Genomic DNA, 15,708 nt, shown 5'->3' on the forward strand with positions numbered 1-15,708 from the left:
TTAATAACCTTCCAAAACAGAAAGCACCATACCCAGATGACTGCTACTTGGTTGCAAAGAGGGTATTTCCTTTTGGGGAGATAAAATGTTCTGGAAATCTGTAGTGGTAATGGTTGCACAGCCTTGTGAATATACCAAAATACGACTGAATTTTAGCTTTTACAGGAGTAAATTTAAAGGTATGTTAAGTATATAGCAATTAAAACATTGGAACAAAAATCACAACCGGCAGTGTAATTTTATGCACACGTTTTCACACTGCTCTATTTTTAGTGACCTTATGAGTATCTATCAACCTTTTTACCATCCTGGGGGATTCCCAGGAGAATAACACCTGGTCCCTGAACACGTGACTCAGGATATACACACAAGTCTGTATGAGAAGCTGCTAGAGGCGGTGTTCCTTAGAACATTGATTTCCCCGGGCAGAGGCATCGCATAAACCCGTAACCAAGGGAACAGAACGCGATTAGATCCAAAATACCCGCTGGCGCCTCTAGGGGTCCAAGGCGCTCCGGCCCCAGGAAGTGGCGTCACACGTAAGCTTCGGTTCCGCCTGTTCCGAGTCACAGTGTCCTCTCGCGTAATCTCGTGGTGCACGTGTGTTCCCTCAGTTCGTGTTGCGGTAGCGATGGATGCCTTGGATCGGGTTGTGTAAGTTCGCTGACTCCGTTCGGCGGGGAAGTTGGGAGAGGGGCTCCCGTGGAGGAAAGGAGTGATGTAACGTCAGCATCCCCGCTTCTGGTTACCACTCTTCATCCTCGCACCCTCCGCCGGACCGGGTGGAGGCCCGTCATTCCACTAGTCTCGGTCTTTCTGGGTTGGTCCGCCTGCCGGGAGACGGAGACCAGGGAAACCCACCGTGGTGGCCGCCTGCGGCGGGCGGGGCGTGGGGGTGGGGTTGCCCAGAGGTACTGGCTGCTTTTTGTCCCAGCCGTACAGAGATGTGATTTCCGAAGTGTGAGGGAGGTGGGAGAGTGGGGGTTACGAGCCCGGGCCTGGGAGCCTGCCTGACAGATCTAGATGACAGCCCGGCTCGTCCACTTAAGCTTTGTGGCATTGGACCATCTAATTTCCCTAAGTCTCACTTTGTAAATAGCATTCATAATCGTACCTCATAGAACTGTGAGGATTATTGGGAGAATGTATGCAAAGCCTTTGCAACAGCACATGCAAATACTCCTTAGCCTTTTCTTTTCCTCACAACCTTGTCCGCTTCCTTGAGTTATCCTTAAATTGATTCGAAAAATATTCGTTGGTCTTCTAAATAGTCCTGCTGTTGTTTTCTTCCAATTTACCTGGGTTAACATGTAAACAAAATAGTATTCTTTTAGTCATTAATTTAGAGGTTTTTAAAATGCATTTGCTATATATCCCTCTAGATATGGGGACTACGAAGATGAGTAAGACTAGTTTACAATCTAATTGGGAGACGGATAACAAATAAAACATGAAGTGTTACTTGCATTTATTGCTGGTTAGTGAGAAGTGACAGTCTACATTGAATGTAGAGCATATAGCATTTATGTTGCTATGTAGACAAGTGTAAAACACATTCTACCTCTGCTTTCACATCATAAAATCAGAATAATGAGTTTGTTTTCTCTTCATATTTTGCAGGGTGATTGGTCTCGATGAATTTTAAAATCTAGCTCATTGTGAAGATCTGGCTACTTAAAAGCTGTGTAACCTTGGGCAAACTACCCCTCTGGCCTCAGGTGCCTTATCTACAAAAGGAAAATGATAACTGAACTTGTCTCATAGGGTCTTGGTGAAGGTTTAGGCTTGACAGAGAAATCATTCCCCTTTGGTGACTTTCTCAGCAGTCATGTTGGAGTGGGATAGTGTATTCTTCCTGGCAGGCATTGTGATCTTGAACCTGAAGAAAAGACAGGCAATAATGAGCCTTCTTATGTTTAGTAATTGCCCACAGGTTGATCAGCAGTTGGTGTGCAGTTCTTTGTGTTAGGTTACAGAGTATAGTTTGCTTTAAAATTGAAGAAAAAAACAAGGAAGTAAAAATAGCAACAGTATTCACCTGAGTTCTTTTTTCCCTTTAATAAAAAAAGGGTTATAAAGAAGCAGTAATAAAAAAAAAGTTGGGTATATTAAAATGAGAGCCGTTTTTTAAAAAACTCAAAATCTAATAAAATTAACTTACTTAATAGTAATAATTGAATATTTTTTACTAATTATCTCCCTAAAATTGAGATTTTGTTCAGTGGTGAAATTCTAACTGATAAATGTTATGTAATGTGTCTGTTGATTTTTAAGAATTTGCACATTAGTCAAGTTATCATTTTATAATATGAGGAAAATGTTTTAAGTTGTTATAAATTGTGATTTTTCTGAACAGAAAACCCAAAACGAAAAGGGCCAAGAGATTCCTTGAGAAGAGAGAACCGAAACTCAGTGAAAATATTAAAAATGCCATGCTCATTAAAGGTGGAAATGCAAACTCAACAGTGACACAAGTACTTAGAGATGTGGTACGTATATATACTTATTTTTAAAATTGTTTTGAAATCATTTTAGGAAATTTTCAGCGTACAAGTTGGGCTGCTGGAGAAACGTACACATAGATGAGTTATCCTAGCCTTAAGAATGGCTAGCCTTGGAGAAAAGCTCAACTTGGAGGTTATTTGCCTTGCCGAGGCACTGACTCCCGGTTTTCCTTAAAGCAGCTGATTTCAAAATTTGGTTTACTCACATTTAAGGAAGATACCTAATTTGTAAATTGAAACAACTGCATGTTACTGTATATTCCTTTGCCAGCACCAGTTACTGTGCTAGGTGCTGAGGATTAACAGGTAGGTGAAACACAGTCTCTTCCTTCAGTGAGCTTAGGAAGGAAAACAAAAAACTATAGCATTGTGAATTGAATGCTGTGCTGGAGGCATGCACAGGGTGGGATGGGAGGCAGAGCTGGAGCAAGGTCAGGGTTAGGAAGAGTGGTTTCCAAGGCTGAGGAAAAAGCTTGTTCAAAGGAAGTGTGGCCCTGGCTGCTGTGGCTTGGTTGGTTGGGCATCGGCCCAAGAACCCCAGAGATGCAGGTTCGATTCCCAGTCAGAGCCCATGCCTGGGTTGTGGGTCTGGCACCGGTCAGAGTGCATACAAAAGGCAACCATTCAGTGTTTCTCATCAGTGTTCCTCTCCCTCTCTTTCTCCCTTCCTTCCTCCCTCTCTAAAATCAATGAGCATGTCCTCATCTGAGGATTAAGAAAAAAAAATAAGGAAGGTGTGAAGGAGCATGATGCATTTGGAGAACTGAACTGAAAATTATTGGGATGGTGAAAGAAGAGTGGGCTAGATGAAAACTTGAAGACTAGGCAGGAATAAGATAATACGGAGTTTGAGCTTTATTCTGAAAGCTTAGTGGAACCATTGAAAGATTTTAAGTGAGAGATCTGATCCTTTTAATCAGCTTGACTTAAGAGGGTTGAAACAAATGTAGGAAAGTTTTTAAGCCTTTGCTGTCAGCTAGGTAAAGAGCATCTGGAGCCCAGTGGTGATGAAGAAAATGAGAGATGATCAGAGAGAATAGATGTTAAGGGTAGAAGAGTTTGTGCATGAGTAAGAAGTATGACTTACTAGGTTTCTGGCTTGGATGCTTGCTGAGTGATAATGCTAGTTAAAGAATATATCATGTGGAGCAGGTTTTGGGGGAAAGTGATATATCCAGTTCAGGACATGTAATTTAAGTGGTGAAGATAAAAGTTTTACGTACCTGTATAGCCTGGTGTCCAGGCAAGTGTCTGGCATATAGTCGTCGGCAGCCGTCCGTCTCGAGAGACGATGGTGTAGCTTCTTAAGAGTCTATCTGCGCCGCCGAGAATGGTTGTGCAGTCCGACTCGGGAGTCGTCGGCAGCCGTCCGTCTCGAGAGACGATGGTGTAGCTTCTTAAGAGTCTATCTGCACTGCCGAGAATGGCTGTGCAGTCCGACTCGGGAGTGACACGGTATCTGTCTCCTCCCATGTTGAATCGACATCTTGCGATGACGCTGGAATGTCCTCTCCAGTGAAGCTGAAGCTACAGAGCCTGGGCAGGGTAATATGGAGGGTCTGCTGTTGCCCATGCAGCAGACCCCCCCTCTCTTCGCAGCTGAAGGATCCAAGGGAAAGACGGAGTCAATACAGCTTGGCTTCAGGTGCGCCGCAGGAGTTGCCGGTGTTGACTACAACGTCAAACCGCCTTAGGGACTCCGGCTCCGGATTTTCTGTCGGGGTTTACTCCCTTAGCCTTTCCCTTGAAGAGGTATGCCGCAAGGCAGCGGAGGTTTTTTGGAGTCAGAGTTTTCCTTCTCTGATGTACCCTGACTGGAAGATCGAACCAGCGACACTTAGCTCGCAGGCCGACGCTCAATCCACTGAGCTAAACCAGCCAGGGCATATAGTAATAGCTCAGTAAATGCTTAATCAGTAAAAGGCATAGTCTGTAGTTGATGCTTGAGTATAGCAGATAGATTCTTGGAGTTAAATCAGCTGAAGAACTGAATAGATTTTAAAACTTAACTAAATTCCCTGTGGTTTTTAAACACAGTAGTCAATTCAGATATCTAATGTATGTTCATTCTTTGAATGTCATCGTGTTGATGGGATACTGCTCTTGTCCTCTCAATATCCTTTCAACACAATAACCCTACATATTTAAGTAATCTCTGAGAACAGCACAACATTACAGATATGAGCTGACACTCATATTGATGACTCTTGAGTTGTCAAAAATAGGTGGTAATGGCCCTGGACATAGCTCAGTTGGTTAGAGTGATGTCTCCACACCTGAGCGTTGCATCTTAGATCCCTGGTCAGGGCACATACAGTAATCAACCAGTGAGCCCTGGGTGGTGTAGCTTAGGAGATTGAGTGTTGGCCTGCAAACCAAAGGGTTGCTGGTTCAATTCCCGTCAGGGCACATGCCTGGGTTTTGGGCTAGGTCCCCAGTTGGGGGCATTTGAGAGGCAACCACACATTGACGTTTCTCTTCCTCTGTATCTCTCTATCTCCCTCCCTTCCCCTCTCGTTTAAAATAAATAAATAAAATCTTTTTAAAAAGTTAAAAAATAAAAAAACCAGTAAATGAATGAATGGGTGGAACAGGAGATCTATGTTGCTTGCATTTCCTTCCTTCCTTCCTTCCTTCCTTCCTTCCTCTCTCCCTCCTTCCTTCTGCTCTCCCTCCCTCCCTCCCTCCCTCCTTCCCTCCCTCCCTCCTTCCCTCTCTCTCAAATCAATTAAAAAAAAAAATAAAAAGAATAGGTGGTAATGTCCATTCCACTGAGGTAGCGAAACATGTAGTTAAGAATCTTCATAAGTCTTAGTACTTAAAAATATAGATTTTACTGGTGAATTTCTTTTCTCTTTTTTTTTTTTTTTTTTTGTCCTCAAACAAGGATATTTTTTCATTGCTTTGAGAGAGAGAGGAAGGGGTGGGGGAAGGAAACATTGATGCAAGAGAGAAGCATTGGCTGGTTGCCTTCCTACACATCCGAACTGAGGATTGTATGCTCCCGGACTGGAGATCAAACCCAGATATGTATCCTGACCTGGAACGGAACCTGCAACCTTTTAGTCATGGGACAGTTCTCCAACCAACTGAGCCCACCAGCCAGGGCTGGTGAATTTCCTCTGTTCACCAGCACTAATAGTTAATAAATGATTATTTCACCATATTTTTCATTTTTTCTTTCATTTACCCCTTTCTCTAATGTGTGGTAATACCTTAGGTTTTTGTTATTCTCTGTGGTAGAGAAGTACTGACCATATAGGTAATAAGTTGATTATTAGTGTATGGGTGAAAATAAATAGGAAAAAAATGAAAAGAGGGTTGAATAGCAGGAACTTTTTAAAGATTTTATTTATTTATTTTTAGAAAGAGGATAAGGGAGTGAGAAAGAGAGGGAGAGAAACATCAATGTGTGGTTGCCTCATGCATACCCCAGCTAGGGATCTGGACTGTAACCAAGGCATGTGCCCTGACTGGGAATAGAACCAGTGACAGTTTGGTTCGCAGGCCGGTGCTCAATCCACTGAACCACACCAGCCAGGGCAGAGGAAGTTTTTAAAGGGCCATATTTAAACTGGCTGATAATCCATTCTGATTGTCATCATTACGCACTCTCAGTTTTCTTCAGACATTATTTCAGTTCTATCCATTTTTCCTCATAGGATTTATTTTTTCTGTTTTTTCTTTTTTCTATTCTTTCTACTTTCAAATTGTTTGCCTGGAAAGAATGGAATAGGTAAAATTTAAAGAATTGAAGGGAAACATTTAAGTTGGATAGACTATTGAAAGGACATAGAAAATTATAATTAGGACAGTCCAAGCTAAATTGGAATATTAAGCTTATGTTGCAAGTTTTTGTAAGTGATCAAAAGGGAGCCAAGCAGAGGACATCAGAATAGGATTTAGGGACCAGAGTAGTCTTGTATCATAACTGCTGTAATGATTTATTTTTACCTCTGCTTTACTGAATGTGTTTTGTTTTCAAAATTCTAAATTATGTTTTACAGTATGCACTGAAAAAACCATATGGAGTTCTGTATAAAAAGTAAGTAAGGTGTTTTGTTTTTTAATTATATTAATTAATTATAAAAGGAACAATCACAATGAAAGACTTATGAACATATTTTTTAGAAAAACAGTATAGTTTCTTACATACAGCTATTTGTATTTTTAAATTTATTTCTTTCCAGTCTGTTTTCATATGTATTGAGTATTCTTACATAGTTGTAATAGTAGCATATTATTTTGAAATAATTATAGATTTAAGAAAAGTTGCAAAAATAGTGAAGTTCCCATATGTCTTTCAACCAGCTTGTTTTCATGTTTATCTTGCATAATCATAGTGCCATGATCAAAAGTAAGAAATTAACATTGGTATAATAATGTTAATCATAGTGCCATGATCAAAAGTAAGAAATTAACATTGGTATAATAATGTTAAACCAAATTGCAGACTTGATTTAGTTTGGACCACTTTTTCCACTAATTTTCTTTTTCTCCAACAGGATCCCATGTGGCATTTAGTTATCATATCTCCTTAGTTTCCTCCAACTGTGACAGTTCCCCAATCTTTCCTTGTCTTTCATGACCTTGATACTCATCAGTTATTTGTAAAATATCTCTCATTTTGGATTTGCCTTAAGTTTCTGATGAAGATTAAGGTTATGCATTTTTGGCAAGAATACCACTAAAGTAATGTGCTTTTTGTCAGAAAATCATGCCACAGAGTACATGATGATGTCTTATACTGGAAGCATTGACCTTGGTTAAAGTGGTGTCTGCTGGGTTTCTCCACTATAAAGTTACTGTTTTTCTCTTTGTAGTTAGTAAATTAAAGTTTGGAGGAGATACTTTGAGAGTATGCAAAAACTGCAAAAAATCCTTTTTCTCCTTAAACTTTTGCTTATTAATTTTAGCATCCATTTGTAGATGTGGTCTACAACAGTGATTACTATGGTGGTTTTCTATTTTCTCATTCCTTTTATATTTATTAATTGGAATTCTGTAAAGAAAATCTCCTGTTTTTTATTTATATCAATATGGACTTTTGGATATTATATTCTTTTGGGTTAAAATCCAAAGCTATTATTATTTATTTTGTTGTTTAAATTATCCTACATTTGGCCGTCGAGATCTCTTAGGTTGGCTCCTATGCCTTTTGACCGTGCACCCTCTTTGAGGACTTACTTTCTGGGACCCCAAGATACTCCAGGCTTATCTTGTATTTTTCCTTGCCACAACCCTGGAATCAGCCCCTTCTCCATGGAGCTGTGGAGAAACAAAGATCTTTGTGCCCAGTTGCTACTGAAATGTCACTGTCTCCAGATCCTCTCAGCAGGCAGATCTTAAAAATACATATTATAGTCCTGGCTAGTATGGTTCAGGGATTGAATGCTGGCCTGCAAACCGAAAGGTCACTGGTTCGATCCCCTGCCGGGGCACATGCCTGGGTTGCTGGCCAGGTCCTTCGAAAGGCAACCAGTTTCTGTTGCTCACTGATGTTTTTTCCCCTCTCTTTCTCCCTCCTTTCCTCTCTAAAAATAAAAAATAAATAAAAGCTTTTTTAAAAAGTACATATTATATATATTAATCTATGCATACAAGCACATTTCCATTTGAGGCCTTCCCAGTCAGCAGCGGAGTCAAGCAGGGCTGCGTCCTCGCGCCTACGCTGTTCGGAATCTTCTTCTCCAGGCTCCTCCAATACGCCTTTAAGGACTGCAGCGAGGGTGTCTTCATTCACACCAGATCCGATGGCAAGCTCTACAACCTGGCCCGTCTACGAGCCAAGACCAAAGTCAAAGAGGTGCTCATCCGTGAGATGCTCTTCGCCGACGACGCAGCTTTGACATCACACTCCGAAGAGGGACTCCAGCAGCTAGTCACTTGCCTTTCCCACGCATGCAAGGAGTTCGGACTAGCCATCAGCCTGACGAAGATGAATGTTATGGCTCAAGGCACGGGGACTCCCCCATGCATCACCATCGACGGATACACCCTGGAAGTTGTCAACGACTTCACTTACCTCGGGTCCACCATCTCGAGCTCTCTGTCAGTCGACTTGGAGGTCAACCGGAGAATCGCCAGGGCAGCCACAGTTATGGCCAGACTGAACCGGCGAGCGTGGAACAATTCCAGCCTCACTGAGAAAACCAGACTGCGCATCTACCAAGCCTGCGTACTCAGCACTCTCCTCTATGGCAGCGAGACGTGGACCATCTACGCAAGGCACGAAAGGAAACTCAACAGCTTCCACATGAGGTGCCTGCGACGCGTCCTGCATGTCGCCTGGCAGGATAAGGTCCCCAACACCGAGGTGCTGAAGCGAGCCAATAGGAGCAGTTTGCATGCAGTTCTTAGCGAGAGACGCCTCAGGTGGCTCGGCCATGTCAAAAGAATGGATGCAGGCCGTATCCCCAAAGACCTCCTCTACGGCGAGCTAGCAGAAGGCAAGAGGATGACAGGGCGCCCAAAACTGCGGTTCAAAGACATCTGCAAAAAGGACATGACACAATGCTCCATCAATCTCAACACATGGGAAGTTCAAGCAGACGACCGCCTAGCCTGGAGGCTCGCGGTCAGGCAAGGTACGTCACGCGCGGAGGCTGCGCCAACGAGGAGGCGGTCCAGAAAAGATCGAGGCGGAAGCAGCGTCAACAGCAGCAACAACAGCCATCTGCCTTCACCTGTAACAAGTGCGGCAGGGATTGTCACTCCCGAATCGGACTGCACAGCCATTCTCGGCGGTGCAGATAGACTCTCAAGAAGCTACGCCATCGTCTCTCGAGACGGACGGCTGCCGACGACGACGACGATATTTATCTACACAGGGTGGGGCAAAAATAGGTTTACAGTTGTGAGAACATGAAACAGTTTATTCTTGTATTACTATTTATTATTATTTTCTCTACTGACAACTGTAAACCTACTTTGCACCACCCTGTATGAATAAAAACCCTGAGTTCATAATGACACATTCGATTTCAATCCAATACCACAGACTTCATTTCAGCCTTTCTCTTTTTCTTGTTTCTTTTTCTTGTTTGCAACTTCTGACAGTAAGAAACCTGGCTTCCATTATTTATAGTATATTTACTTATTTGTATAATTTTAGTATATACATAGTTTCAGGATTTCTAACCCTATAAGAAACAATGTACGAACAAGACTAACAGTAATTTTTTTTTTTTAACCTTACAGTTTCCAACCAAAATACTGTTTTCCAATGTAACTTAGGTTAGGTGTGTTTTTTTCCTTCTTCAATGTGATTGTTATTTATTTATACTACAGTTAGGGTCCTTTTTTACAGTTTGTATTCTATTTTGAGTTTTCCAGCGCCTCCTGGTGGTGGTTTTAATTTATGTATGTAAAAGTTACCTCTGTGGTGTATAATTTTGTAGGTTTCACCAGATGCATTGAGCTGCGTCTGCAACGACAGTGATGCAGGAGCAGTTCCATTATCCTCAAGATTCCTTCATGCAGTGCTTCTTCAGCTCTCCCCCTTCCTTTCTCGTGGAACCGATGATTTGTTTTCTATCCTTACAGTCTTTCCTTTGTCAGAGTGTCACATAAAAGGAATCATACCACATGTCTATATTCTGGTGTCTCTATTCTTTCATTAGCAAAATGAATTTAAAGTTTGGGTTATTCCATACATGCAATTTTATACCAAGCTTTTTGCATATATATTATAAATGGTAGTCCTTTCAGTATTATTTTTAATGCCAGTATAATGCCTATTAAATGGTTATACTAAAATTTTCTATTCCTTAATTTTGGGGGGGGTATTAGGTTTTTCACTTTTTTGCTCTTAGAAATAATGCTAAAGTGGCCATTTTTATACAAATCAATTATTTTTTGAATTAGTTCCTACATGACATTTCTAGATGTGATTACAGGTTATAGCTTCATGCCCAATATAGCATATTAACATTACTGATTTTTGAAAAGTTTGTTCTTTTGACAGAGTGCAATATAAGTTTCATGGGCCTTTACCTACTTTTATTCTCTTCTATTCTATGCTTTTATTTATTCTTCTTCTTTTTTTTTAGAGTGAAAGGGAGGGAGAAAGAGAGGGAGAGAAACATAGATTGGTTACCTCTCGCATGCCCCCAACTGGGGACCTGGCCTGCAACCCAGGCTTGTGCCCTGACAGGGAACCGAACCCACAACTTTTAATCCAATGAGCCACACCAGCCAGGGCTGTTTTATTTTATTTTTTAATTAAGAAATGAAAATGATACATTGTTTAACTTATCATCCCATGTTTCCAACAGGTCATATTTACTTATTTGTGAATTGCTGTTAGCAATTAATCAAAATACTATTTTTTACTGATTATAAAAGTAATAATGTATCAGATAATTAGGATAATGAGTAAATAATCACGCATAGATGAACACTGTACATTTTGACATAATTTCTCATTTATTTTTATATCTGTACGATTATTTTATTCTTTAAACAAAATTGAGATCTTGTATATATGGTTTTTGCTTGAAATTCATAATTATAACCTGTTTTATAGTTTATGATTAAAAATCATAAATTATACACTGAAAATATAAACACACATTTTTCCAGAACAACCACTATCATTAGTTTCTTTTATGTATCTTACCAGAATTTCCTTATGCATATTTAAGCAAACAAAAGTATATATTCTAAAAAAAAAAAAAGTTTATATTCTTATTTCTCTTTTGCATGAAAGATAGCATGTTCCACATTTCTCTACCTGCTGCTTCTCCGTCTCCTCTACTGCTATTGTGGTCCATCCGCCATTTTTTTTCCTCCTTCATGGATTACTTCTATAGCTCCTTACTGACTCCATTCACTCTTACCTTACTACATTCCATTCTCATATAGAAGACAGCAGTCCTTTAAAAGGAAAATGTGAATTCATGCACATTACTCTTCTGCCTAAAATTCTGTAGTGCTTCCCATTCCTCTTTTAAGGTGTACATTCCCTAATCTTGCCAAAAGAAGGTATTACGTACCTGGCCTGCATCTACATCTTTAACTGCCATTATCCCTGCACTCACTAAGCTCCAGTGACACTTACCTTCTTTCTGTTTCTTGAATAGTGTACGCTTGTTGTCATCTCAGAATCTTTGCTTATTCTAGTCCCTCTTCCTATTCTTAACTTCAAAATTTTTCTTTGGCTAACTCCTCATTTTTCATGTCTCAGCTCAAGTTGTCATTTTCCACTTTTCACACTGACACAATACCCTATTCTCTTTTTGTCACAAGAACTTTTTTTAATTGTTTAATTTTTCCACTAGAATGTAATATCCAAGAAAGCAAGGCTCTTGTTTGACATGGTATCATGGTATCTCTAGTTTTTAGAACAGAGCATGGCACATAATAGGCACTAAATATTTGAATGAGTAACATCTTTCTAGCTTCTTTTTTTATTATCTGAATATAAAATTTACTTATAGGTGAATTACTTACTAAGATTATTAAAACTTGGCTTACCTTTTTAAAATGTTTGTAGGAAAAATATAACAAGACCATTTGAGGATCAGACATCATTGGTAAGTATGAAAATCTTTCTGATTTAAGGCAGCATGTAAGTGATTATTCAGACTGATTTATTTAGTACTACTAATAGATGATATTTTTAAAATTAAAACCATCCTATGTGAGAAATTTTTGATGTAAAATGGAGGGGAAATAAGACTTGTACTGCTAAAATACAACTATATATCTTAGGTTTCACTGATTAGTATGTATTATCCATTGCTTGCAAGTCTGTTGGTAGAATTTTTAAAAATTTAATTGCATTTTAAGTGCATAGTTAATGGATTATCAAAAGGAAGCTTGTTATGAGTGTTCTTATAAAGCAAGTTCGATTTTTAAAAATATGACTTTGGATATTTTTATTTTTTAAATTTTAGTTAAAGTATATTTTATTGATTATACTGTTACAGTTGTCCCAATTTTTCCCCCTTTGTTCCCCTCTGCCTGGTACCTGCCCTTCCCTCCAATAACCCCCCCCCCCTTAGTTCCTTAGTTCATGTCCATGGGTCGCACATGTAAGTTCTTTGGCTTCTCACTTTCCTTTACTATTTTTAACATCCCCCTGTCTATTTTGTACCTACCAGTTATGTGTATTGATCCCTGTACCATTCCCCCCATTCTCCCCCTTACCCTCTCCTAGCTGATAACCGCCCATATGATCTACATTCCTATGATTCTGTTCCTGTTCTTGTGGTTTGCTTAGTTTATTTTTTGTTGATAGGTGTGAGTTTGTTGTCATTTTAATGTTCATAGTTTTGATCTTTTTCTTAAAATAAGTCCCTTTAACATTTCATATAATAAAGACTTGGTGATGATGAAGTCCTTTAGCTTTACCTTGTCTGGGAAGCACTTCATCTGCCCTTCCATTCTAAATGATAGCTTTGCTGGATAGAGTAATCTTGGTTGTAGGTCCTTGCTTTTCATCACTTAGAATACTTCTTGCCAGTCCCTCACTGCCTGCAAAGTTTCTTTTGAGAAATCAGTTGACAGTCTTATGGGAACTCCTTTGTAAGTAACCCTCTGCTTTTCTCTAAGATTCTCTCTTTATCTCTACCTTTGGTGTTTCAATTATGATGTGTCTTGGTGTTGTCTGCTTTGGGTCTAGCTTGTTTGGGACTCTCTGTGCTTTGTGGACCTGTATGTCTATTTCCTTTGCCAATTTGGGAAGTTTTCCTTCATTATTTTTTGGGGGAAAACACTTTGTAAAGTATGTGGTTGTCTAACCGTTATTCTGTACACCTAAAACTAATACTGAATAATGTTGAAGTGTAAACTGTAATTGAAAAATAAAATTTTAAAAAAGAAGAAAAATGGCAAAATAAATATACAGTGTTTACCAGATTACTTTCATTGCAAGCCTTGGGTTTATAACAGTTATTTATTGAAGGAATCATGAAAGTAAAAATACAGGGTCTAACCCAGAATTATCTCTCCCATACATCACTTATCAAGGGCTAGTATTGTTTTGTGGTACCATGATGCTTTTGGTGAGTGACCATTTTGCAGCAGTGCTATTATGTTGTGGAATCTGTAGCATTCTTTTATTTTTTCAATCTAACGTTGATGTAACACTTTTTTTATCCCTTGATATTGTGACATTTCCTCTTCTACCACCTCTGGGAATGGGAGATATTTCATTGGCTGTAATAAATCTCTGACCTCTAAGCACAAAATGGCTATGGAAACAGTGGTCATGTTGCAAATGTGCTTGAATTTTTCTTCCTGATCTCCCTACCTCCATTTGTTAACATTATAGTCTTGGAACTGTGCTTTAGAATAAGAGTTGTCAGCCTGGCCAGTGTGGCTTAGGTGGTTGGAGCATCATCTCATAGGCCGAAAGATTGTGGGTTCGATTCCTTGTCAGGGTACATACCTAGATTGCGCCCCAAGTGTGCGAGAAGCAACTGATCAATGTTTCTCTCTCATATCAATGTTTCTCCCTCCCTACCCCTTCCTAAAAAAATCAACAAGCATGTTCTCAGGTGAGGATTTAAAAAAAAAGGGGCGGGGGTGGTAAAGAGTCTAAAATATACCTCCTGTGGGCCAAATCCTTGTTGAGCTAAGAATGGTTTTTATAATTTTAAAGTTTATTTTTAAGCATATAAAAATCCTAAAATATTCACTATCTGGCATTTTGCAGATAATTTGACAACCCTTGCTCTAGAATTTTAACAGAAAGTGGGCTTTATAGAGAAGAACAATAGGGAAAGGTATTTTATTGGGTGGGCTAAAAAGTTCATATGTTTTTTTTTTTCTGTAAAATAAAAGACATTTTTATTTTTACCAGTAACTGTTGATTTGGTTATTTTGAGTATATCATTCTCAATTAATGTCTCGATTTGATTGCTATCAACTTCAACTTCTGTACCCAACCATGGAGCATCATCCAGCGAGAAATCTTCAGCATGAAACTTCACAAACCACTTTTGACAGATTTGATCAGTCACAGCACCTTCTCCATACACTGCACAAATCTTTTTTTTACATTCATTTCAGTTGCATTTTTACTTTTCTTGAAGTAATAAAGCATAATATGCTGAAAATGTTGCATATTTTCTTCTGTCTTCAGTACTAAAATGACTACACAAAAATTCACCAATTTTGATAAGTTTTAAATGCATGCTGATAAGACAGCTGTCAGGATATAATCTAACAAAATTGTTTCAAATGAAGTTAAAGACAACTAAGCACTACTAAAGTCATCTTATGGAAAAAAAAAAAAACATTTTGGCCAACCCAATATATATGTGAAAGGTAGTTTATGGAAAGCTTGGGGTAATAACATAATGATGTGAAAAGAATATGTTTTAACAAAGCATTTTTGTTGGTTTGGCCATTTAAAAACATTTTTGAATACCTACTGTGTGCCAGAGACAGTATAAGGTACTTTTACATATGACAAATCATGTAGCCCTTGCAGATTAATTAATTCTCAGAAAGGTTGACCAAATTCTATCGTAAGTGACAGCTAGAATTCTTGGACTTTCTGGCTTTCTATCCTCCACATGGGGAGTGAACAGGCAAGTGGGTATTTGTTTGCCCCACTTGCTTCTGCTTAAAACACTGGAATGAGTGAGAACCACACTAGGTGCCAACACGTCAGGGAGTCTTAAAACCAATAAGGAAAAGTTGAGGATTATGATCGTTTTATCTGTTCTTTAATGTTTTGTCATCAATTAAAAAAATATTTATTCTTGGGGGGAAGGGAGGGCAGGAGAGAAGCATTGATTTGTGAGTGATTGGTTGCCCCTTGCACATCCCCAGCTGGGGTTCTGGCTGCAACCCAAGTATGTGCCCTGACCAGGACTCAAACTGTCAACCTTTAGGTGCGCAGGCTGACATTCAATCTGCTGAGCCACACCAGCCAGGGCTGTGTTGTCATTAATTTAAGAACCTTTTCCAACTACACTAAAACACATTGAATCTGGTTCTTGTGCTGAGATTATCTTAGTAAACTGAATCAAACTATGCAAGATGTAGTGAGCATGTATATCACTATAAAAGGAGCTGTCTAGGGTAAGTGTTTCCACTCCTATCAAATCTGTTATGGAAATCAATACTTTGGAGAGCCAAATGGAAGAGATATTTCTTACTGGTAGGAACAGCATAGTTCGACCAGTCAGCCCTTGCTGGGTAAAATGGAACTGGTCACTGCTGGGGTGGCATGGAGATTCTAGGGCAA

The 15,708-nt window shown here is 39.4% G+C and overlaps 1 protein-coding gene across 3 annotated transcripts in view; it reads left to right on the forward strand.

Moving 5' to 3' along the window:
- Positions 1–552: 552 nt before the first annotated feature.
- Positions 553–15,708, forward strand: part of RPF2 (ribosome production factor 2 homolog) — a 32,965-nt gene continuing 17,809 nt past the window's right edge. Inside the window, exons 1-5 of one of the 3 annotated variants that reach the window (XM_090280585.1) lie at positions 585–654; positions 1,621–1,718; positions 2,357–2,489; positions 6,512–6,549; positions 12,001–12,040. In XM_090280585.1, coding sequence (XP_090136711.1) covers positions 2,433–2,489; positions 6,512–6,549; positions 12,001–12,040 — 135 coding nt within the window. In that variant the 5' untranslated portion in view covers positions 585–654; positions 1,621–1,718; positions 2,357–2,432. Of the gene's footprint in view, positions 655–1,620; positions 1,719–2,356; positions 2,490–6,511; positions 6,550–12,000; positions 12,041–15,708 lie in introns of those variants that run through there. The other 2 variants (XM_090280584.1, XM_090280586.1) reach the window with 2 other exon arrangements.

Source organism: Furipterus horrens, unplaced genomic scaffold (genome assembly GCF_987537825.1).
Source record: "Furipterus horrens unplaced genomic scaffold, mFurHor1.1.pri manual_scaffold_6, whole genome shotgun sequence".
Taxonomy (NCBI): Eukaryota; Metazoa; Chordata; class Mammalia; order Chiroptera; family Furipteridae; genus Furipterus; species Furipterus horrens.